This window comes from Grus americana, chromosome 2 (assembly GCF_028858705.1).
Source record: "Grus americana isolate bGruAme1 chromosome 2, bGruAme1.mat, whole genome shotgun sequence".
In the NCBI taxonomy this organism is placed as follows: domain Eukaryota; kingdom Metazoa; phylum Chordata; class Aves; order Gruiformes; family Gruidae; genus Grus; species Grus americana.
This window is the reverse complement of record NC_072853.1, coordinates 113669550-113694949: the sequence shown is the minus strand read 5'-3', so window position 1 is coordinate 113694949 and position 25400 is coordinate 113669550. Positions and strand designations below refer to the sequence as shown.

At 38.5% G+C, this 25400-nt stretch overlaps 1 protein-coding gene across 1 annotated transcript in view; it reads right to left on the bottom strand.

Annotated features, from left to right (window-relative positions):
- VPS41 (VPS41 subunit of HOPS complex) overlaps nt 1–23483 on the bottom strand; it is a 123044-nt gene extending 99561 nt beyond the window's left edge. The window contains exons 1-3 of the mRNA XM_054816116.1: nt 23411–23483; nt 19424–19462; nt 1915–2022 (exon numbers count right to left, since the gene is read on the bottom strand). Of these exons, the coding sequence (XP_054672091.1) occupies nt 1915–2022; nt 19424–19462; nt 23411–23431 (168 nt within the window). The 5' untranslated portion in view covers nt 23432–23483. The remainder of the gene's footprint in view (nt 1–1914; nt 2023–19423; nt 19463–23410) is intronic.
- Between the last annotated feature and the right edge of the window lie 1917 nt (nt 23484–25400).

The following is a 25400-nucleotide window of genomic DNA, read 5'->3' as shown; positions in this document are numbered from 1 at the left end:
AGGAGTCAAAAAAGGGAAAGAAGGGGTTCATTAGAAATTCATCCCCTGCAATGCCTTTCACTCCTGCAAGGTTGCCTTTTTTCAGGAAGAAAAAAGTCCCCCGGGTAAAAAAATCAATACTGGTTAATAAAACATCAGGTGTGCAGACATAACTAGGTATGACTATTCCACTGCACAGGCCTGCTTGAATGCACCAGGTGCCATGACGATTAGTCATCCAGTGCAGACAGCAAGCCTGGTGAAAATATGATGCTTTAGCAGTGAAAAGAAAAAAAAATAATTCTAGGGGAAAATTAGTCTGAATACTGATTTTCAGGATTCCCACCAAAGTTAAACTGCTTTAATCAGAGGCATATTTTACATAGTTCTGTATAATTTTGCTAATAATGATTCTTTAGCAGGGCTTTCCTGCTCTTGCAGGGAAAAAAAACACACACACACAAAAAAAACCGCCAAAAAACCCCGCAGTACAAAACAGAAAACACCCTTGCAAAACCTATAACCTAGCTTCATTTTTAAGTTCTAAGAGACATGTTCCTAAAAGACTCCAGTACCTGGCTTCTAACAATATCGATCCTTCTTATAAATAGTGTATCTAGTTTGCTGAAAAACTAAAAGTGCTGGTATACTTAAACAGCTTTCCTGTATTGTCACGCTTTGTGACACTACAGTTAAAGCTATGTCTGTGCACATCCTTACAGAAAAATCCTGTTCATCCCTTGGCTTTCAAAATTTACCTGAGGCTTAGGAAAAAGGTAACACAAACAGGCCACAGACCAGGAGGAAATGCTTGCCAATTTTCCAAATATCTCTGTAATTCTAAGTTGTCAAAAACATTTTAAAAAGACTTATTGTTTTCATTCGCACAGTTAAAATACAAGCTTCATCTTAAGAGCCTCTTGAGCCATGGCAACAGTCCTTTGAGTAAAAGAAACACAGCACAAGTCAATCTAAAAATATAGCCAAATAATAGAGATAGATCCCTCAGCAATAACTGTTAAGAAGCTATTACTGGCTGTGAAAAATTACACATTCAGAAAACAGCTATTATGTTTTACATACTAATAGATACTTGACAAATCATTAACTCATACTTTCAGATGCTCTTCAGCATTCCTCAATATTTTAAAATGTTATTCAGTATTTATAAAAGAAAATTCAGAAAATAAAAAAAGCAATTGTTTAAATCACTAAAGAAACATATGAAGTTTCTACCTTGTAAGAACAAAGGAATGATTCTTTGTAAAATGTCTTTACTTTGCATTGTCCATCACTTTCTCCCTTTCATTCTCTTGTATGTCTCAAACCTTACCAGTATTGGAGCATGTGCACTCCCTCTCCTTGTTTTTAATATACTGAATCAGGGAAAGGGAATAGGGAAGTGTTAGTATGACACGTCCCCTCCTCTCCCCCCCAAAAAAAACCCTCACAAACAAAAAACAACACCCAACCAAAGAAAAAAGGAATATTGTAATTACTTTCTTCTACATTGTATTAACAGAAACTCAGCTGTCTTCCACAGACGAATATATGCTAAGCTGGCCCCTAGCATGATCAAGTCTGTCTTCAGTGATTCAGGTTGTACATGAATAAAGAAAAGTTGGGACTACAGCCGGGTTCTAGTTCATAGTACTGTCCGTAACTAAAATTGAGTGAGCATTTTCCCAGTAGCTTATGTAAACATCCCATCTAACAAACCACTACACCTCGAATTCTCACCTCATTTTCTCAGTGAGAAAGTGTGCACTGTTCTACACAACTTTACCATGAATTTTGTTTATATTAGTGTTGGCTTGCACTGCACCTCTAGATTTGGCAGCACTTCTACACAGAAATATACTGATGCATTATAAGCACAGATAAATACAGAAAACCAAGCAGAAGTTCCATCTCTGCTACAAAGTCACTTAATACCTTTTCATGCACTGTCATGCAGCTGGCTGCATCCTTCTGAAGAATTTCAGTCACTCCATTAGAAAGCCGTTCATACTTCAGCTTCGGTTCTTCTTCACTCTCATCTTCCTAAATTTTAAAGAGTGTAAGGAAAAGGGAGCAAGATAAAAACAAACATTTAGAAGTTTATTTTACATAAAAACAAATTAAAAGATACCCCAAAACTATCACACAGCAACAGGCGAAGATGGATCACTATTATCTCTTAACAACAGCCACTACAATCAAAAGCCAAACTTTCACATTTTTATCATCGGAGGGGGCTTGGGTTGTGCTTTTTTGTTATCGATTTCTCTTTTTACTCCGAAGTTCTGGGTGCAAACAAAGACTGTATAGCAGCATATCAATTCAGCTGTAAGAAGCACTTAGTTGATATCTAAAAAGCAGGAAAAAATGTACGTGTACTTTGTTACATTAAGTTAGTCATTCCCAATTTAGAAGAAAAATATAAAAGGGATGGTTATGGAAAAACGGATGATGATAAAATAAAGTGCACCACTGTAGCCACAATTAACTCTAAGCTGAAGCATGCAGGTTACAAGAAAGTTCAAGACCTTTACAAGATGCTGCACCTCTGTAGGAAGGATAGAGGCAAAATGCTGTGAACAAAAATAAAAAGAATCCACTAGGAATAAGTTAATTGTATTAAAAACATCAATGGGTTTATGTTAAAAAAAAAAAAAAAAGGTATAAATATGTTGTTGCAAAACTGTCTGGGAAAGGGATCCGGACACAGCATACTTTTATGGATCACCTATATCATTTGCATGCTAGGAACTTTTTCTGGTAAATAACAAAGCTTTCCTCTCTTTTTCTTTTCAAGCATGTTACATATTAACACCCAATCACTACTTAGACACAAAGAAAGACATTGCATCAAGTGGCACAGAACAAAGAGAAAGTAGACTGAGCTAAAAAAACACAAGCAGCAAATTCTTTGATCAAAGAACACCCAACATGTTTTATCTCTCAGGAAAAGAAAATCCAAGGTGCAAAATAGTTCTCTGGTCATCGGTATCTATCTGTAACAGATGGTCTACCAAAGTACAATGCCAGAGAGAGATTTCATAAGCTTCAGTAAGCCTCAGTTAATACTATACATGCATAGACATAAACAAACCCATATATATCCCTTGGTCCTCACTGGGAAACAATATACCTGCAATAATAGTCTCCTACACTCGCTATTAGTTCTAATGAACGCATCAATGTTGAGTGTGTTTCCCACATAAACCATGTCTTTCATTCCTAAGCAACCAGAATATACCAGTGCAGTGCTCTAGTAAAGGAGCGCCTTTACTTCCCACCAACCACTGCTTTCCAATCCCTAGAACAGAAAATGAAAATGCAGAGTGTCAAACATATGGCAGAAGAACTATATTTGTGCAACATTTTCTTGTAGCTAATGATGTGAAAAATAAATTTGGAGAAGAGATATGTTAACATGTTAATAAAACGTATTTTGTTTAAATCACGTTTGGAGTACTAAAGCCAGTCTTTCCCAAGTTAAATATTACAGCCATTTACCATGCATGCTACCATCACACACGGTAGTATGTACATACCCTCATACAAAACACTTAAAAGCCCTACAGACCTATGGAAACATCCAGTATTTAGCCCCATGCTTACATAAATATGCTGCAAAGAGAGGCCCTTTTAAAATGTTATTTGAGACTTTTATGACAGAATACAAATGAGATTAATACAGGGATGTCAGCAGTCCATGACGTAGCAGTCTGAAGTGAGGTGTCAAAATGTCCACCAAGAAACAATTTTATTCAGTAAATCTAACACTGAACAAAGTTGTTACTAGACAGAATGACAATGTCAAATTACAGGGCTGTATATAAATCAGCCAAACTCCTTGTGCCTAGGGATCCTTAATAACTAACTACAGGGTAGAGGGAGGAGGTAAAGTCAGAGAAAAAATGTCCATGTGATAGAAGGAGGGTGTAAGGAAGTATGCATCCATTTTACAGCAATTAATACGTTACTGCATTTTATACATTGCTTACCAAGATTACACTTGAAATGCATGGGCAATCATTGAATAAATTCATAAAAGTAAAAATTGAACTCCAGTCATCTAGTTTTTATAAGATCCCACATGTTGCTGGAGTCGGACATCAAATGTGCAACCAATGTGAAAAGTTAATTCCAGTCTCTTGAGTAGTTTGCATAAAAGCATTCATCCATGGACCATTAGATAAAGTTACTGTAAATAAGTTTTGCCTGTCTTATTTATGAGTGAAAACTAAGTAATTTTTCCTGCACACTATACAAAGTCAGTACACCGAAGCATTCTGCTGGGCTTCAAAAAAAGTAAATAAAATGAAAACTTCAAATATTAGGCATGATGATGTACCCACTTCATGCTTTCCTGACAGGTATCTTTTATGTTAAGTAAAAGTCAAGCTAAAAGGTGAATTGAAATGGGGTGGGGGGACCTTGCTGTAAAAAAAATGAAAAAGGTGATTTGCAAAAATGCAAGATTTCTCTACTGCTTCAGACCATATATTAAATGCATTTGATGATCTCTTATTCAGAGTATCAGAGTTTAATCATTTCAAAGGTATTTTTCTATCAGGAAAAGGTTTTATGCAGTCTGAACTTCTAAAGTAAACACAAACCAGTGTTAATAAAAAGCAAATCAATAATTTTTGTTAAATTTTAATAATCCTGAAAACCTACAAATAAAACCATCAGCAGCGTGAGTTGAGATGACAGTTAGCTGCGTTTCTATGACAACCTAGAAGAATAGTACAAGTCCTGACTTGCAGCAAAGCTAAGATATAAACAGAGTGACATTTACCCCATACAAGAAAACTCACAGCTTTCCTTTTTTAAGGGGGAAAAAAAAAAATCAATTTCTCAGCCAACATGGATTTTTACTAAGTGTATGGCACTTTTAATTAAAGAGAAGTCCTTTAAACCATCCTAGAGGATTCTAAACATTTGAAAAGAAATACTATAGCACTGCTGCTTGTACCACCGCTTAACACTTTTGTATCTTCTGCCTAAAAAAACCCAAAGCAAAGCAAGCCCAACAACACTGAATTTTGAAATTCTTGTGCAATGTATTAAGAGAAAAAGAAATATATACTGCACAAAATGTGTAAAGCATTCCACGTATGGCAGCCTTAAATTCTGAAAGGGACAGAGATCCACAAAGCTGACAGGAGGAAACTACCTTTGTGGTGTTGTAAAATAAATAATGACCGTTTTTCAACCACAGGAATGCTAATTTGAAACTCATATTCCATTTAGTTTTCTACTTGCCTTTTACTGCTGAAGCTAGCTAGCAGTCAAATTGCTAAAAATACACTGTAAAGAACCTGTAAAGAACAGGTATCCATAAACATTTCCCATTGAAAGTACATTTCCAACTGAATGAAATACTCTAAATTAACTGGTAAGACTAATACAAATCCCTTCCTACTAAGAGCTCTTCCATTTGTCACTGCTGAACTTGTGAATTGAAAACAAATTCCTCTTCCCATACTAACACCTAATAGGTCTGAAACTCACTATCAACTCTTCCTCAGGAGTAGATTTAAAAAACTGAGGAGAGCTGCAAATTTGCAATAAGCTCTCAAAAGGCCAGTGCCACTGAATGCAGGTTCGCAATCTTTACAGATATTCTGCCCCATCTTTCCCAGCTTTGCCTACAGGAACAACTGCGGTGAAATCTTGAATAGAGAAAAAAATTTGAAATTGGTCCTCACGAATAAAATTTCCAGAAGGAACCTGTGGGCAGTTCCCAGAGTTATTCCATTAGCCCACATTTGCTCCTGCAGCAGAGGATCTGCCCACAGGACAGTCTGTCACATGAACTACATGCTCTACTGATTGCGGATACTCTAATTACGTTACGGGCACTGACAGCAAAGTGTCAGCCTTCCCGAACGATTTGCCCTCGAAGTTTTTCAAAGCCTTTATGGAAATAAACGGTGCATACATTATAAGGCAAATGCCCTTCCTCTTTGCTGCACATCTTCCATCCAGTCCCAGCTAGAATTCCAATTACTATAGGTAGCCATTCCAACCTTGTTTACGCCTGCAAGTTTTGACCCTGCAAAGCATTTAAACTCAAATACAAAGATACCTAAGGTCCTTCACTCAAGCAATTTCAAAGGAGCTACACTCACACCCTACTGCAACAAGGCTCCGGTATCATAGGCTTTGTGAGAATTAAACATAAGAGGTTAAAAAACGCTGGTGTCTGCTTATCTCTTGTGCAAACATTGTGGATGGAGATCCGCAAGGTCAGTGGGAGAAGCAGCTGAAGGAGGAAGTCTTGCCATGGCAGGACAGTCCTTGTTTTGGCTAAAGATTGCAGAAATAAGCGGATAAACAGTTTCAACACAGAATCTTGAAGGCCATAGTGCCCGGAGTGAGACCTTCTGCTTGATTATCCATGAAATTAATATTAAAGTTAACTTCCCTGAATATGATAATGAGCTTAAAGAAGTACATGCTAAACATATGAGACTATAGTACTCAACTCTCCACCCAAACCACGTTAAACATCACCCTAGGGAGGGGAATAGCTAAAGTTAGGTATAAAGGATATTGAGGAAAATATCTCTAGGGGGAGAGAAGAGATTGAAGACCCAGAAGAGGCAGTCGATGGGCTGTGCTCCTTCTCCTCCATCCAAGATAGGGACGCCTTCTTGGTAAGCACTGCGCCTTCACCTTTTGCTCAAGAATACCTGGGACAGCATTTTGCTAGCATCATCGTCATATATTAGCGTTGCTGCAGTAAGTGTATTTATCAACAGCAATTCCCAATCTGTTATATCTGTCCCCGTGTTAAATTTTCTATTTTTCAACTTTGCGAAATTGTCTCACTCAAAGTCCTTGTCAGGGCTCTGAAACAGGCAAATGTTGATTCTGGTAAGTGGCTACACACATAATCCTTTAGACATAAACCACTGACCAAGTCTGGGACTAAGACTGGACCTAGCCACACTTAAGACTCCTCTCTGAGGAGTTTAGAAAGCAAGGGGGTCCTTTCTGAACCTCATGACTCAACAGGAGGGCCTCCCTCAGCCACACATCAGACTCATACCCTTCTATGTTACAGACTTTCCTAAAAGGCCATATCTTGGGGGGAAGAAAAAAAAAAGAAAAGAAAAAAAAATCTCAGCTCATTTTCTTTTTTTTTTTCATGCTTTCAAGTTCACTATTTCAGAGATTATAAGAAAACTATTAAATTAGCTCGTTTCCTCCTAGCTTAAAGGCCATTAAAAGTGTTCTGCCTCTGTGTATCTGAATAGTTAACGTTTAGGACACATTCTAAAATCTCATTAAAAAACCAAAAAGCAAAAAGACTCCACTCTGCTGCCAAAGTGCAAACCCAACATTGCTGCTAAAAAGTGAGAAGAGACTACATAGCAATTTGTGAAAGTAACTTTTCTAGACATTTAATACAGGTCAGATCTTTGGAAACCCACATAGAACCTACTAAGAAATCATGATTTTTATTTATTTAAACAGTCATCACTACCACACAGAAGAAAAAATTAAACTAGTTAGTCCTCCAGAATTATTAGTTTACAAACTATAGGAAAATCTCCAGTAGAAGTAAAGAAACCAACTCTATTTCTGAGTTAAAAATAATGGTTCACAGAACATCCTCAATTATGCAAAAATAAATGCAACCTTAGTGCTCTGCTGGGGGCGGCTTCACTTATTCCAGAAATTCAACAACAAATATAAAAAACTCCAAAACATAAAAAGACCTCAGGCCCAAGAATGCAGTCTCCAGGGAGAATTACTTCTCTTCTATATGTACAGAAGCACAAAGTGCAGCAGAACACCCAGCAGAACTCAGCTGCCAAGATCATATGTTACCTTTTTGATCTTGACTTGATCCAAAGCATAACCATCTCCAACTGTTAATTTTTTTATGGAAATGATGTCTTAATCAGATGGTTGGACTGGTTGTCTCAGTTTTGGTTTTGAGGGCCTGTGGGATAGTGGGCTGGGAAGGATCTTTCCTCTACAAATTCCCTAATTAACATGGGAGCAATGAGTGCTTATCCAAGTGGCTGGTGCCCTGCTGAGAAGCTGAAGGGGAGACTTCTAACCACGCTTCTACGGAAGTTCTAGGAAAGGTGCATCATCAGTGGGCATTTACACCACCGCCCGACCCCCAAGCCATCTGCAAACCCTTCCTATCACCAGCATTGCCAGGGAGGGCAGGACTGCACCAGGGAGGCTGTGCAAACCTCTGTTTGGACAAGAGGGCCCAACAAGCACCTTACAAACTTTAGGATAATTGTCACAAGATTTCCACAAGGAAGCAAGTATTACCCAACAAAAGATACAGCTAAAATTTTTTATTTAATCTTCACCTCATTACCACACCTGGGAATTGTACCACATGGGTCATAATGCTTCCTTTGGCCTGGTAAAGAAGTGATGATTATTTTCAGTCTCTATCCTCTCCAGTTCAGATCCCAGACCTTTGTTAGGACCTGACTATCTCCCTTCATTCAGGGTCAAGAGATAATGAAGCACTGATTTATAATTGAACCTGACTTTAGGTTTGCTAAACCCCACTCCCCAAATTCTTCAGAGAAAATAGTCACCTAACACCGAGTCCCTCAGACACATAGGTTCTCTATTCCATTCATCTGTCACCTCTAGTTCTCTCTACCCAGATCGTATTTAGACTAAATGTGGCCCAGATAATCTGGTAACCCACATGACCAGAAACAAATCTCCCTATTCCCACTTCCACCCCAGGAATATCCACGTGCATCATTTCTCGCTTCCTGCTTTACCATATTTCACGCAAAGATATTTACTTTTTCTAATAACTGTATGCTAAAACACTGAGACTTCCCGTATTTTCTGTACCCAAAGGCAGTAATTAGGCCTGGGGAACTGCAGCTCTGCAGGGCCGGGTCTGCTGACTGGACTACTGGGGATTTTGGATGCCAGTGGAAAAGGAAGTAAGTGACTGTGCTGGCCACAATGTTACATCAGACAGAGGCTGAAGGGGGTGGCCTGCCTTCAAAGCACCAGTCAATCCCGCCTATAAACCAACTATAAAACCAACAGGTTAAGGGTGCTGGCTCCCACTGTAATACTTAATCCCCACTTTTAAGACTGCAGAGTCCTGAAGCCTCATGAGCAAAAAGAAATATAACCTAGCCCTCTCTAGCCTCCCTCTTCCAAATCTGTCCCCAGGCAACCCCCCGATGGACCTTTTTTGATACCCTAACTCCCCTCAAACCCTTCCAGCCTGGACTCCCATCCCAATTTCAACACCTTCCAGCATGCCTGCCAGGACCCCCATTTTCTTACCCTTCAAAGCCACCACGTCCTCAGCTGGAATCTCTCTTGCAGCCAGGCAACCCTCATGGCAGAGCAGCTTTCCTACACATTTTTTAATGACTGCTTACAGCCTGGCATGAACAGCGTTCACAAGACACCAAAACTCAGCATGAATAGGTCAGCAAACACAGTAAATTTGGATCTAAGGAAAAGCAGAGAGCAGCTGCTATCCCAGCAGCACACCCACGGCAACTCACAGACACTCAGGGGAACAGAGATCAAGACTGACTGCTGAGCAAGAGGACTTGGAAATGCAGACAATTACTGTCCTGTATTTCCATGCCCTTTTCCCATGCCTTAATAGCATAGATGCTCTTCAAATACATGGCTGGAAAAAGCAATTTTATTTTGCGAATTCAGGGTTCACATATGCAAGCAAACACACTGTCCCATTTGCAATACATGGAAATATGGCTAGTGAATTAAAAAATAAAGCAAAAAAATCTGCTACAAGTGAAATCATCACACAGGAGCAACACGTGACATAACACATGAAGGAGGATTAATATTCTTAAAGTAGTTTTAGAAAACATTAAGAGACAAGTTGTAAGAAATTGCTAATGTCTGATGATTAATTTAAGGAAGTATGACACAGTTTGGAGATCCCTTCAACTTCCATCCCAGATCATGTTTTAAAGTCCCTGTATTATTTGGTAGTAAGACTGAATAGGTTTTTTGTTTTTTGAGAACATGAAAATGAAGAAAAACTCCTAATCTTTATCTACTAAACACCTTATCAAGCTCATAAATTTAAGTATTATAATTTTAAGTACGATAACACCTTGGCTATACTTGTGATGGGGTAAGTCGGCCTTCTCCCCCTCTTCCTTGTTACGTTCCTATTTAACAGTCACAAAACAGTCTTCATAAATCCTGCTCCTGCCTTATGATCACAGGCATCAGACTATCACTTGTACTTTAAAGATCCAAGGCAAAAGCTTTGAACTCCATATATTAAATTGGAATTGGTGTATCACTTGTTTGATATAAGAAGGGATCCAAGAATATCTTTGGGCATTTGTCCACTTCCCTCTGCCCCAAAAGCAAACATGCTTTTTGTTTCCTTATAGCAACTTCCAGTAACCTGACCTGCTTTTAACACATGCTGCGTTAAGCATGCACACCAGCAGCATCTTACTCTTCCTCAGCACCATTTGGAAAGCTTACCTTACTTGAGGACAATGACCAGTTCTGGTTAGAAATGGTGGGAGGAGGGAGGTTTGCCTTTTGGAAGTTTTAGAAGTCAAATTTGTCAAAAGATGCAAAGTACTGAGGTGGGCAATGAGGACACATCACTATCTTTGGAAAAGATGTAGTTATTTACTCAAACTTCTTCCATTGTAATGTCTGACTTCTTCAGTGTTTGCCTCTGACATTGCCATTTTTGAAGGAAACCGCCCACAGGACAACCTATTGCTTGCCATTCTGACATGGGAGTGAGAAAACCCTCTAGCTCAACTCAAGTTTCTTCTCACAACAACTGGAACCTAAACACTGGTTTTGAAAAATAATTTAAAGAATCATTATTTCTGATAAAAATAGCTGGAAATTCACAACACAAAGATTCACCAAAATTTACATTTTCATTGTTGCAAAAACAGTAGTGGATTTTTACTTTGTATAATCAAGAAACACACAAAGTGCAATTTAAAAGTCCATTCAGTCCTTAAAAAGAGAACACCTCAAAGTCATGTGTTAAAGATCTTCAAGTAGATCTGGCCATATTTGCTTTTTTTTAAAAAAAAAAAAAATCCTGTGTTCTAAAATTATGGAAATACCACACCTTCCCTGCTGCCCATTTCTAGGCAGGGCCCTGCTACCATGCGTTCTTTTTAAAAGAAAAAAAAGAAAGCCAAAAACAAACCAGAAGAAAGCATTCCGTCCTCTGCAGTTTGGGCAGATATATCCACTTGTGCTGACAAAAGAAGTGACACAGAGCAAATAAGGAGAATTATAGCAGAAGAATACATAACTACTGCAAAGTGCAGCTTCATCATTACTGTTTTTCCATCCCTAGGATATGGTTTCCAGACTTGTGCTCCTGTCTCAATGATAAAGGAACTACCTATGCTATTTTCAGGATTAGGATCCTGGCTCAATTTCTCTCAATGCAATCAAATCTCTAACACCAAAGGGATGCCAAGAAAAACTCAGACTAAAGCCTTTAACCTTCAAAACCCCAGTTTGCTGGGTAGTGCACAAATTGTAACAAAATTTTATTGCAAGTTGTTGTTTTATTTACTGTGCTGAATTTAAATATTCAGCACTTTACCAGACCCTCTGGAGACTAAAACTTAGTGAGAGAACATCAATCTCTTTCTCCTTTACTTTCACATTAAAAAGTTTGTTCCTACAAGAAAATTTTAACAAAGCAGAAAAAATAGATTAGTAGGTTTAAAAGTGAGAATAGCAAAGACCATTTAATTTTGAAGTCACTGGTTCAAAAGCAGGTAGAGCAATAGTGAAAAAAAAGCTAGAAACATCCATGGTCTTATTAGCCTGCTTAGCGAAAATTTGGGAAAAAGAAAACTAAAAGAAAAAAAAAACCCAAACACTTTCGTATACAAAGAGAGCAATATTACAAAATCACTGATCTCAAGTGACAACCTGGGTAGTAATTTCAACAAAGATGCAAATTACTGAGGCGGACATGGAAGACATATCATTATCTTTGTAAAAGAGCTGATTATTTACTCAAGTTTTGTAGAACGCTTGCAGGACAGTGTGAAAGAGCACAAGCTGCTGTATTTTGAACCCTACATAAACACAGGTTTGGAATAAATGTTACAATCATTAGGAATAAATACTGAAAACCTAGTCAAGTTTCCAAACTGTTCAAGAATTGGTTTCTATTCTGCAACCGTTGGCTACACAAGACAACAAAAGGCATGAAGACTGAAATTTCTAAACCATGAAAACACATTTCTGACTTACACTGCTAAAAATATTTTCCTCTAATTCTATGGTGAAAATACAGTAATGTTAGCCCAGTGAAGGAAGTGAAGTGAATAACCTCCAACCCAGTTCCTTTATGATTCCTCATAAGGCAAATCACCAATACTTTCCCAGTATCTGGCTGTAAAATTGGCAAATATGGATTAGGATGGTAAAATTTCACACAGCAGTTTTCTGTTCTCCCCATGCATTTTCTGCAGGGATTTATTTAATACCTTGACCTCTTTGGGAAAATGCAGATATACACCAGGAGCAAGGAATTAAGATGATATGGCTGCCTGTGAATATGTATCAAAATGGGCTGCATTCACAGTATGAAATGACACATAGATGAAAGGCAAAGTAGAGAGCATTTTATTTCTTTGCAAAACTGTTGCAGTATACAGAATGTCACACTATATTTGCAGAACACTAATTGAAGATTCACTCCTACAGGTTTGAAGGAGCCAGGCCCCAGTCAAGTTGTGAAGCAGAAGTAACACACAGATGACCTAATGCACACGAGCAATCATCATAAATGGCATGTTAAAAAAAAAAAAAGTAGTAAAAAGTCCATATAGTACAATTTGGTTTCTCTTGAACTCCCACCAATTTGTTTTATTTTACTGGTAGTTTTGTGCGCAGCAACGAACACCTGAAAACTTTCAAATCCACTTCAGTGTTCGAAAGCACAGGATCAGTCCATAAACATCAAGCGCACCGTACAGAGGCAGTACAGGATAGGCTGTTTTATCTTCCACATCCAAATCCAATTCCAGCACTGAAAAATCCAAACACAGTTCAAATCTCAATGAAACTACGCATTTCAACTTGTATTTTCCTTTTGCTGAGTAAGGAACTTGGGCAAACATTTGTTTCCCCCATGAACACTACTCAAGCAGCCTGGTTGCCACCTTGTGATGTACTGCATATGAAAACCCTACAGTGCAGTTTTGGGAACAGTAGTTTTTAAAGTTCCCCACTCACCGCAGTGGAAGAGCTAGATGGTAAATAGATGAATTTCCCCACTACTTTTCTTTTTCCAGCCCAGAGTGTTATTCCACACAGATGAATACAGTACTTTGGAAAAGCCACATCTGCATACTCTGTTAGCATACTAGTTTTGCGATTGCATTTAATTTATGTAGCACGCACAGCAGCATTTTTACTTTTTATGTATTCCACAACACACAGATAGAACAGACACTTCTGGTTAATATTAATAGCTCATTAAATGAAGTATCTAATTTTCACTCAAAACCAGAAGATATTAAAAGAACATAGCAATAATCCATTTTTACTGTGAGTCAATCCTCTAACGATGTATATTATAATGTTAGTTACTAGTCACTGCAAACTTGTTTTTCAAATTAATGTATGAAAAGATTCCATTTAAACTTCAATAAATAATTTACTATGCTCATCCTACTGACTCAAATTGATAAATTATTTGCATGATACATTTTCTCATTAATAAGGAAGAAAACTTTCTATTTGGAATTTATATATCTTTTCCTTCCATTCTCCCCATTTAAAAGGCCAATTTCACTTAAAGTGACGCAGAGGGAAGCAATCTCTCTTCAGATTGCTCAGGTATGTGAAACTAAATACGCTTTTTGAGCATTATTCTCCCATTTTATATTTTTAAAACAACAGGAAGAGAAAAATGGCAACCTAGTGTAGAGCTATTCGATAATAAGGAAAAGAAGCATGATGAAAAGAAGCACTTTGCCAAAGGTCAGACAGGAGACAAAAAAAAAGGCAAATTGGACTAAGGTACAGTAGCCAAATCTACTTTTCAACCATCCATTTTTTGTTGCAATGGTGATGCCCCTTCAAAAGCTACTAGTCACGGAAGAGCTCACCTCTTCCAGCCCAATACTCCACACTCCATGTTAAGAGAACATTTTGATGGAAACAGAGTACGACAAGGAGCCTTTTTTACCAGATGCTTTATTTACTTGAAATGATTTAATTGCTTTGACCCAACCTACAAGACTAAGATCTAGAGTGCACTGAAAATGAAAATAAAACCTCAAAAAAAGTTGCCTCTTTTTAAGGCTTACATGTTCCTTAACTGTGTTCTTGCTCTGCTCAGTTTTCAAAACCTTAAAGAACAAAATCACTATTAATTTCAGTGATAAAAGTGTATCAATGAGGCATATTTCTAAACCACCATAAAGTGTTTGAGCACTGGGTTAACCAAGAATTTCTGCAATACTTTCCTCTCTACAAACTCTCAGAATTTATTAATAAAGTGTTTAAATAACTAAAAGAATAAACTAAATGAGAAACATATCCCTTTCACAGGGTATCTGTGATTAAAGATCAGAAAACAGGCCAAAAGTAATTAAGACCAGGAGATATAAAAATTTAAGTGATAGAATAGAAACATATGCAATACTGATGACCAACACACACAAGTACCTAGTAAAAAACCAGCAATGTACATATTAATGCAACTTTTTTTAAAAAAATATTTTTAATAACTTCTTGCAGAAAATGGAACATTTGCATCCGTCTTTTTTTTTTTGGCAATTTCATTTAACACGCCAACAATACAAAATAAAAAATATACCCTGCAGTGCAGCACCTAAAAAAAAAATTTAAAAAAATATATCAGTGAAACTCCTTACATAATCACACGATCATTTCATGGGACATAGCATTCACTTTATGATTCCAATGACACTTCCTCCTTAAAAGGTGCTCCCCATAAAGAAGATACATACTGGACCAGGGCAATCCACTCATAGCCCCAGCGGTAAATTAGAAAGGAACAGAAAACTTAAAGGAAATAACGAACTAAATTCCAGGATGATAATTTAGCTTTGATTCCTTCATCAAGTAGGAAGGGTTCAGGTTTTGATACATCATGACTTTAATTTTATCAGTACCTCACACTCACAAATGTGGTTTGAAACCCTCTCTTTACTTCTCAGACGTAGGAAACTAGTGCTCCATTTTATAAGGGGGTTGGGGGGTAGGCAAGGGGAGGCGTGCAGGCAAGAAAGAGGCAGAGTATAATTAACCTGTACATGAAGTCTAAACATAATTAACCTGTACATGTAGTCTGGGGTTGAGACAGAAGCTGTAAGTCCTGGGACCCCAAGGCATGGTTCCAAACATTTTTCTGCTACATGCAAGTTACCTGAAATAACTGTTACTGATTTATGCAGACCAGTAATTTTTCAGGGTGCAATATATGCTTTTATTAGTACAAATTAAGTCTCAATGAGGATGTTTTGTGCACTACATACACAGCAAACCCAAAAAAACCCCATTTACCTGACCTCACAAGATTTCGGTGTAATATAATGAATAGTGACTGTCATACAGTGTATTGTAGTTGCACAGTAAACAAACACACTCTACAGCAATACAGTGCAAGAGTTCAGGGAGACTCAAGCTGGCTCTTTAATAGTTCCTGTCTTCACAGAATGCAAATGATTCATGGGTGCATTTCACAACATATGCTGTCATGTACACTACTATGCTCTAATTACTCCTTGGTTTAAATTAAAGATCACTTGTTTTAAATGAAAATAAAAATTTGTTTAAATCACAACAGTGCATTATGTAATATAACAAGATTCTCTCATTAAAAGCAAAACTTTCAAAGACAAAATTACAATCTGAGCAGCAGCATCAACCTAATGCAAGAAAAATACCATTGTGCATCTCACCTTAACACCACGTTGCACTGCTACTGAAGAAAGCTTAACTATTTACTTATACATTTATTAGTGTCATCTTTTGCTAATCAGCTGGCAAAATACAAGTATCTACCTGACAGAAGACAGCTCAACTGAGAAAAGTAACATTTTACAGAAACAGACACATTGCAAGGAAGAAAATTAATTTGAAAACAGAAGTTCAGATTCAGGCTGTACATAATTTATGCAGACTTTTCTCCTCCACAGTTTACAAACAGTCAAAAGTCAGATTACTTTGTTGTCTATTTTTAAGATTTCATCAAATGTGACAGTCCAAACATGTAGCTCCAGGTGCTGTAAAATAAAATTAACTAAACCAATAAAAACACATTGTACTAGGACTTTTCAGCCAAACAAACCTGCTCAGGCTCAGCCTCAAATGTAGCATATTTGATGAATAGACAGGATTGGGAGAAGTAAAGCAAATACATTTCACAAGCATAATTAAAAAAACAAAAGCAAACAACCAAAACTAGAAGATACAAAAAGAAAATAATTGTGCCTCAAGACTGCAGTAGTATTATTTAGCAAACCAAGTAGGCTTTTCTTGTGAGAGTTAGAAGACTGTGTTAGATATACTCTTCCTCATCCTATCAATCATATCATGGTATAATATATAGCATCTGTCTATAGAAAAAGCTTCTAATACTCCATATCATATATAAGGATATGAAATAAAAGTGTAAGTTGTACTGTAGTTACCAGGAAAGATCTACATTTCTACAAGTGCTGACACAAGTAACTACCACTATCTCCACACTGAAAGATCTGCTTAACATCTGAAAATATGCATCATCTCTGCTAATTAACACCTTTGAATGACACATTCCGATTTAAACAGCTGAAAAGTATTAAACGTAAGCAGCCTTAGGAACTCAATTTCCTGGGAAGCAAGAGTTGGAACCAAACTTACAGTGGAGGGCTCTTAGCTGATATACATTCAAGACAGTCAGTTTTTGTGGACTCCCACATTTGAGGCCTATCATAAAGCTCTACCACCAAGTCTGTGGAAATAAGCATCCTGGCATTTGCTAAAGAGTCTGTCATTCAAAAGAAACCTAACAAGTAGCAAGTTAGAATTAGCACCTTATTTACTAGGAACTACTAAAGGAATAATACTAAAAGGCTTGCTGTATGAAACAGAATCACAGCATGTTTGATTCTTTACTAAGTAATGGCACAATAGTGTCAAAAATACAGAAAAAAAAAAAAATCCATCATTTGTTTACACATCCAGTTCAGACAGGGATAGCATTTACTCAAAACCAAGAATCTAAAAATTACATTCCTCCATAATAGAAAAGACTTCTGTAATATAACTTGGATATGTCATGTGCTCTCTGAAACCAATAGTACTAATTTTCAATTTTATGGGAAGAATTTAAATTAAGTGCAAGACCAATTGTATATGCAAAAATCGTTATTACTATGATAAGATGTCTACAAAGTCCACACCATAAATATTACATTTTTAATGGGTAAAACTGGACACAGCCTGCAAGGATTAGAGTCTCAGATTCTAATACTGCCACCATAAAATCCATCTCTGATTATTCAAACCATGAGCCTCCCAAAATAATACAATTTAATGACCACAAGAGCCAAGAGTGAAGCCATCAGTTCAATCTTACCTCTAACCATACTTCAAATAATATAAGCAAGTGCTGACAACATTTAGACATTGTGATGCTACCACTATTTTTGGTTTCTATCTGAATGATCATTAGAAATAGTCTAATGAGTGATGTAAACACTAAGACTGAAAATTGTTCACTACTTCCTTTAAGTACTTTCTAAACATGGTTTCAAAATTTCATTTCGTCAGCTACCTGCATAGTGTCAAGACACTACAGACTGGACTTACTATTCAAAGACAACTCATGAAAAGTGTTTTCACAGGCATTAGAACGATGATTGGATTGGTTTTAGATTCAAAATCTACGTTCTCAATATGAAAAATCTCCTTTTCACTTCTCTACACATGTGAAATTAACATTAAAAATGGACATCAACTTTAACAAAGGTCTTGTTGAAATTTTATGACTTTCAATTTTGTGAAAGCTGCATGATACCTGTTTTTACTTAGGGTAAAAAAAAATAAAACCCTGACAACCTGGTAATCAATTTATGATTAATTCTGCTGTAAATACTTATTTACTGTGGGCTGAAATGTTGATAGGCCATTAAAAAGACCACTAAAACAAGTTCTAACTTGCAACAGGCTTTAAAGAAAAAAAAAAAAAACCAAACGCCTCGGCAGTAAGCATTTGTGTTCACTATCCTGTGAATGTCAATCCTTGAGAGAATTACTATTCTACTAAATACTGAGTCCTTGCCCGGTCATTGTCTACGCACACCTCACATCACAACGCAACATCCATAATGAACCATTTCACACTGCACAAAAAAGATTGGTCCAGGCAGCTGTTCCACACAGCAACATTAAAGGGCCACAGAAATCCTTGCTTCTCACCAGGAATGCCCTACGGTGCCACTGCAGACAGCCACTCATGAAAGGCTGAAGGAAAAAACATTATCCCACAAGAAACAAAGCCTCTGCAAAAAGATTTTTTCAGAATCTACCACTGCAGTCTCTGCAGTACCCACTGTCTTGGAAATTGGGATTTCTGCCTGCTTAGCGCTTAAACTCAGATCCCAAGCATGAAGATTTGACCCTAGGTAAAGAACAGAAAATCTTCCTAACAGAAAGTCCATTAAAGTTTTGGAAGTCTAGGAGCCACTTTCACTTAGATACATAATGGGTGAAAGCACCCCAATCAAGGTAATGCCCTGCTCTGTGTCATCTGCCCTTGCTGGTGGCCACAACTGAAGCTGCTCAATCATCCTTATTTCTTCCTTCCTGTGACCATCCTAGATCACACTGAAGTCAAGTATCTCTTTCCAGATCTCTTATGGTTCCTTCAATGATGGCAAGTTTGGAGTTGATACACTGCTGGTCAGAACAAAATTCTCGAACCCTCTGTAGCTCCCTTCCTCTCCTCATCCCCAGCCCACTTTTTCCAGCACCTTCAGCAGGGGAGGCAGATCACTCCAGAACATAAGACAATTTTTGACAAAATGTCATCTCAAGAACAGAACTTGATTAAATCTAGACCATGAAGCTATTAAAATAACACAGTAATTACCTGAATATAGTATTACTGCATATATAATTATACTGACAATTAAATTTTCATTTGATCAACGCAGAAGTACATGCACTTGAATTTGTCTCTCAACATAATTCATTTTATTATAATGGGGTGATTGTGGTATTTTGGTTTTGTTTTGGGTTTTTTGGGGAGTCTTTAATACAAAGAAGCTTCTAATAGCAAATCACAGCTCCTTTTTAATAATGTAAGACCAGATTAGCATTCCTTGCTACCAATGAGGTAGTATTTTTCCCTCCGTGCTGACAAAGAACTAGCACTGACACCAATTCAAGTGTGAAGCATTTTAAGCAGGCCTACCTCAGATTCATCTGTGGATTCCTCATTAGACCTGGTTTCCTGAAAATGACACAAAGAATAAAGGGGAAATTAGCCAAGTACATTTATAACTGAGCAGTATTTCCCTTTTTAAAGTACTTTTTAAACCTTTGTTAAGAAACAGAGGACAAAGCAGAAGCAACTCAGTTCGGAGTTTCCATCCTTTGCATTCATACCCAATTTGTGCTTGTACTTGCAATCTAGTGCCACACTGACACTCAGTGGCACCAGTTGACTGTGATACTATTGTCAGTTACCCTAAAAGAAAGAATGATTGGATCATCTAAGAATCTGTCCCTGTGAAAGCTTCCCCTCCTCCCAGAAGTGGTAGCAAGCTTGGCAAAGCAACTACTCATGTCTTGACTTCCAAGACAGAACAGCATCCTCAAGTTATCCACAAACTAGCTTTGGTATTCAACTATTCAGCTATTAATAGGCTTATTTTAAACTTCAAACCATTTTCCATAGAAATCCAGCATTTAATGACTTTCTCCTTCCCATCCCATGTCAATGCAAGCCATCTGGCTCTCTCTTGCTTTGAAGCAACTGTACCTTTAAAACATCTCTCTCTGGCAAGACAATGATTCTTACTGTTCTACAAAAAAAAAAAATTTGTAAGTCAACTCCTGCTAATCTCTCACCTGTCCACCGAGAAAATCTGCTGATGCAATGCCTCCTCAAAAAGGTCAGCAAAACGAAGATTTACTTAACGTATTTATCGTTATCAATAGCAATAAAAGGTTACAACTAATACACTGACAGTGAATGTAAGCATTTTACCAACAAAATATAACAAAGAATGAGCAAGAGAGAAGGCAGCATTTCAAATCTTATGAAGTAGTGTTTGGACAGTAAGATAAATAGGTACAGAATTTCACCAGAGAAGGGGAAAAAAAGAAAAAAAGAAGAGACAGTTACCAACAGTTTAAAGAGAAATGGAAAGGGAGGAAACACAACCAGTGCCATATTCAGTTTGTCACATTTACTTATCTTCCATGTTTATAAAATGTACTGATTGTGACCTCTAGGCAAAAAGCAAACGTCTCCTTTGCATTAGTGGAAGTTCACCTTTAGTGACCATAGTGAGCATCATGACAGATGGGGGAGAAGAAAAGCAACATTTGTACCTGCTATTTGAAACTCAGTGCAGGGTGTTACTATGATTACTGCCATCTGTTTCCTCCATTTTATTCACTACAGCCAGGTCCACCTCTGAAACACACACCCCATAGAAGGGTTATCTGTGTCACCTATATGCATGACGTCAGTTGGGACATTGCAAGTAAAAAGAACATGGGAGCCAGGGAAAGATGAAGAGGGAGTAAAATCCTGGCATTCTTTCAAGCTTAGGTTTGACTTTGCAACTGTTTGTCCATCAGTCTCACGGTCTCTACTCACAAGATGCAGTTACCTTTCAGGCAACAACAATTTTGTTACAAATAATCTTTGTGCATCTTAAATCCTACTTAACAATAACCAAATGAGGACAGAACTAAAATATTGTGGTGTAATATGCCAGCCTATAGGACAAGCTACAGAAACACACAAAGTCCAATGCAAAATATCATCAGACTCTGCAAAAAAAATGCCTTTCTCTCCTGAACACCAGGAGTTGCCGGCTCAACTACTCAATAAATCAAAACTATTAGCACTACCATTTTGATATTTTGATGCAATTCACATAGTTTGCATCAACAGGAGAATCTGTTTAAAAAAAAAAATCTGTTCTCCCAAACAAAATAAGCAATTGCAGCAAATGACATTTTTGCTGGTACACATGAGACTTTCTAGTGCAGCTACACCACTTACATTTCTTTCTCCCCATGGTTCTAATTGCTTTGGCTAATGAGGAGAACACAAATGTAGGGAAAACCAGTGATGATAATTTTCAGGATGAGCTCACTGTCTAACACCACACAGACTCACACACATGCAGCCCACTTGCTGTTACAACAGCTGATTCTTACATTCACCTGAGTCACTTAATGAAGATGAAACTGAGTTGCAAGTTGTTATGTACAAGGCCATCCTTGGAAAATACTGGCCTACAAAATCAGGGCACACCAGAAGTTGATTCAAATAGTCAATCTGTGTGAACCAAGAAAGTATCAATCAGTTTTGATTCAGGGTATGTACCCTGGTATCCCTACTGTATTCACAAGTCACTCCAACTACTAAACTTCATAAGTGGCATACAAATTCAGGCAAATGCTTCATGGCCTTTATGTTTTACTGTAGTAAATAACATGCAAAAATTCAGAGGGAGTCTTGGCTTAGCAAAGAAATGCAGAAACTGTATTTGTTCCCTGAAAAGAACTTAGCTGAAGGTGCTCAAAATTAACACTTACCTAACTCACTTTGCTAGCAACTTACTATGAAAAGTCTTTTGCCTGATTTCTCCCACTCACACAGGCAAACTGGAAGAGCAAACTGCAGTTATGACTGCCCTGGGGTTTTGTTAGGTTCCTCTCCCCTCTCTCCAAATGTATGAACCAAGAGGATTATCCCCCACTTCTACTTTTTAGTAGCCTTATAACTGAAAAGGAAAGCCCTCAACAGGGATTTACAGATGACCAGAACCCCAAATCATGTAGGAATAGCTGTCATTGGTAGGTCTCAGACTCTAGGGGAAAATCAGCAGTACACTTCAGCCAGCTGGCAAATGCTGTTGCTCAAGTAGCCTAAGAACGGAGAAAGGGATCATAGATGAGGAAATCACAGAAATGTGAAGTAATCTCTCACTTAGCAGATCCAACATAACTTCTCAATAAATTCTTAAGCTGGCTTTCCAGTACAATGGATATAGGGTTTTCCCTTCCCTGCCTTTACAAACATCAGATGCTATCCACTATATGTTTAGGCCTATAACTTAAAGCTGGTGGGAGGGGAAAACCATGAAACTTGGGAACCTACATGCACAACATATACATCCCTTTCAGCAGGGGTGTGCATGCTCCCCACCGGAACTAAAGAGAAATTAATAAGGTAAGTTTCCTACCACAGTCCAAAGAGACCAAAACAGAGGCTGTTTTAATCTCTTATAATACAAGATAGACATAAGATAAGACAACTTGTCAGAGTTGATTTTATCCTGAGAACCCTTTCAAATGCTGCCAGTTAAAAACTCACCAAACCAGGGGATGAAGCCTCCCTCAAAGAAGCCAGCCCCTCCCAACAAAACCCCTGACAGCAGGCAAGGTGGAAACCAGCTGCCAATCTCCAGTTAAGGACAATTCCCTTCAGGTAATTACAACTCTCCCATCTTTAGGCATTCGAGACAGATAAACATCACATAGCTCAGCTGTGTGGCAAAGTCCTGGCTCAGCAAAGAAACACTGAAAAAGACTAGGAACTTCACTTCTTGCTTTTATTTTTTTTTTCTCGGGAAGGAGTGGTCTAGGCAGGAGGAAGCTTTAGGAGGACATGCACTTTAGAGAACCACGGGTCACAAGCACCAAACTCCTCAAATCTCATCTTAGGAGAAAACTCCCCTGTAGAGATGAACTTGCTCACGTCTCCTGTAACACTTGGTAAACGACAGCTCCTCAACCATTTTAGACGGACCTTTCAGCTCTTTAATCCTGCCTCTACAGAGGCGCCAGCTGCATTTCTAAACCCCTCCCGCCCACCCCCCAGGTTCCTGCATCGGGTGTTGTCTAAGAAGCGGAGCCCTCACGGCTTGCGCCGCTTCCCATGGCCGTCCGTCAGGTTTTTTTAGACAAAACCCGATAGACAGTCTCGGGCAGCCCCATCCGCGCAGCGCGGCGGGGGAGAGGAAGCCTCGCAACGCCGCCTCCATCTCCTCCTCGCCGCTACAACCGCCGCTTCCGCCCCGCCGCCGGCCCTCGCACCCCGCGCAGGGCTAGCTGACACCCTCTCCCCCCTCACACACACGCTGTCCCTTCGCCCCTCTACTCTCTGCCGCGCTCCTCGCCCCCTCCGACGGGGCAGTGCCCTCACGGCCTCTACCTTCTCCTCGGCTTCCGCCATGGCGCGATCGGCGAGCCGTCATGTGAGGGACAGGAAGCCGGTGAGGGCAGAGGCACCCTGGGAAATGTAGTTTCGGAGGAAGGTGTGTTTTCCTCTTTTCTTTTTTTTTTTTTTCGGTTAGTTATTTTGGAGAATGGGGTGGCTTTTGTGCAGCTGTGGGTATGGTGGCGCTGCCTTACAACTTACACCAAGGGCAGAGGCAAGGCTGGGCCCAATGGGGACAACGCATCCTGGTGAGGATCTTCTACCCTTCTTAGATGCAAGCGAGATGCTTTTTTAAGCTGAATTCCTTCAATTCCCTAAAGGAGACCTTTGCACACCCAGCTGTGATAAGACTGAAGGCGACCACCATGGTGAATGATGAGATGGCCTCTGGTCAGTGGGGTTTGGGTGTAGTTGAAGTGGAGAGACACTTGCAGCATATCTGTGGCTGCGGCCATGTTCCACACTGGACTGCCAGTTCTCCAGGACGAGGCCCATTTATTCACACCCATCTGAGCAGCACTTTGTCCAGCACAACTCTGGTTTCCCTAAGATCCTCTGGTGAGATGTGTAGCAGCCTCTGTCCTCTCTGTATGTTTTACTTAATTTGTTAATATTGAAATTGTCCACATGCTTTAGTGTCAGAAGGATTTCAGAAAGCCTAGACATCTTTCTACAGTTCTAGGAGCTGTCGCATTTTCTCTTTTAAACCTTTAAAGCAAGACTTGAACACCTTTCTTGCACCCAAATTACTTTCTTTATATGTTAAAAATATAACTAAAGCTAAAAACCAATAGGCAGCACTTTTTATCACTTGGGTTTTGCCATTGGAGCTATTCCAAATCTAAGATGGAACTACAGTGTTAATGTACCAAGTCTCTACCCTTGGGATCAAAGCCAAGAATTTTAAAATGTGCAGGTCAACTTTAGCAATAAAAGAGAAATCTTAAAATATTATATTGGAAGACCATAAGGCCATACAATTAAAGTTAATTGTAGAGAGTATTACCTCGGATATGAAAATAATGTATATCGTTGCCATACCTTTAGAAACTAATTGCCAGAGTTTCAACTGAGGAGAGAACTGTCCTTTGAAATCACACTGAGAGGCTGACACTCAGGTGAGAGAGCGCTATCAAAGTTAATAGAGTCAGTACAAGAACAAATGAATATAACTATCATGAATTGTTTCATTTGCAAATGACATAAGAAAACCTCCTTTTTTGGTCTGTTACCAGATGTCTATGGACTATCAGGGTACCATGGCAAAGGAATGTGTAAATATCATTCTGGCCATATAAGCCAAGAGCTATCTCCAGAGAAGGAGATGTTTGGCTGCCATTGTACAAAATATTGTTGAGACATCACCTGGATATAACAGTAAATTTCAAGTCAACTTTGTTGCAAAAAAGATTAACTCCAGCTGTAAGGGGGCAAAGGACCACTAAAAGGATCACAGAAATTTAGGGTATGTTCTGTTGGAGAAGACTGAAAAAAAGAAGAGCTTGGCTTCTTCAGTCTAGAAATAAAAAAGAGCTAAAGAGGAAGAAGAGCTATTAAAGTAAAAGGTATGAGATCAAATAGGTATCAGCTATTTTCAGCGCATTTAGGCTGGAAATGAGAAGTAGATTCCCATGTGTCAGACAAGTGTGGTCCTCTGAAGAACCTTGCTGGCAAGAAATTTAACTGATTTCAAGATGAGACATAATAAACTTATGTAAGAGACTGTAAGAGGTGTTTGCTGACAGCTGTGTTGCTTACCCAGAGAACTCATTCCAGTCTCATTCTGACCTTCTCAAATCTTAGTCCCGTTCAAATCAATGAAAAAAAAAATCATTGCTGTCAATGGAGCCAGGATTTGTCCTGTAATATGTAATGCACAAGCTATCTTATCTGATACTTGAAGACTCTATATATCTAGTGAAAGGAAACTTTGCCTGATAGAGTTTTTTTTCCACTTTCGGGGGAAAAAACTGCATAGGGGTTT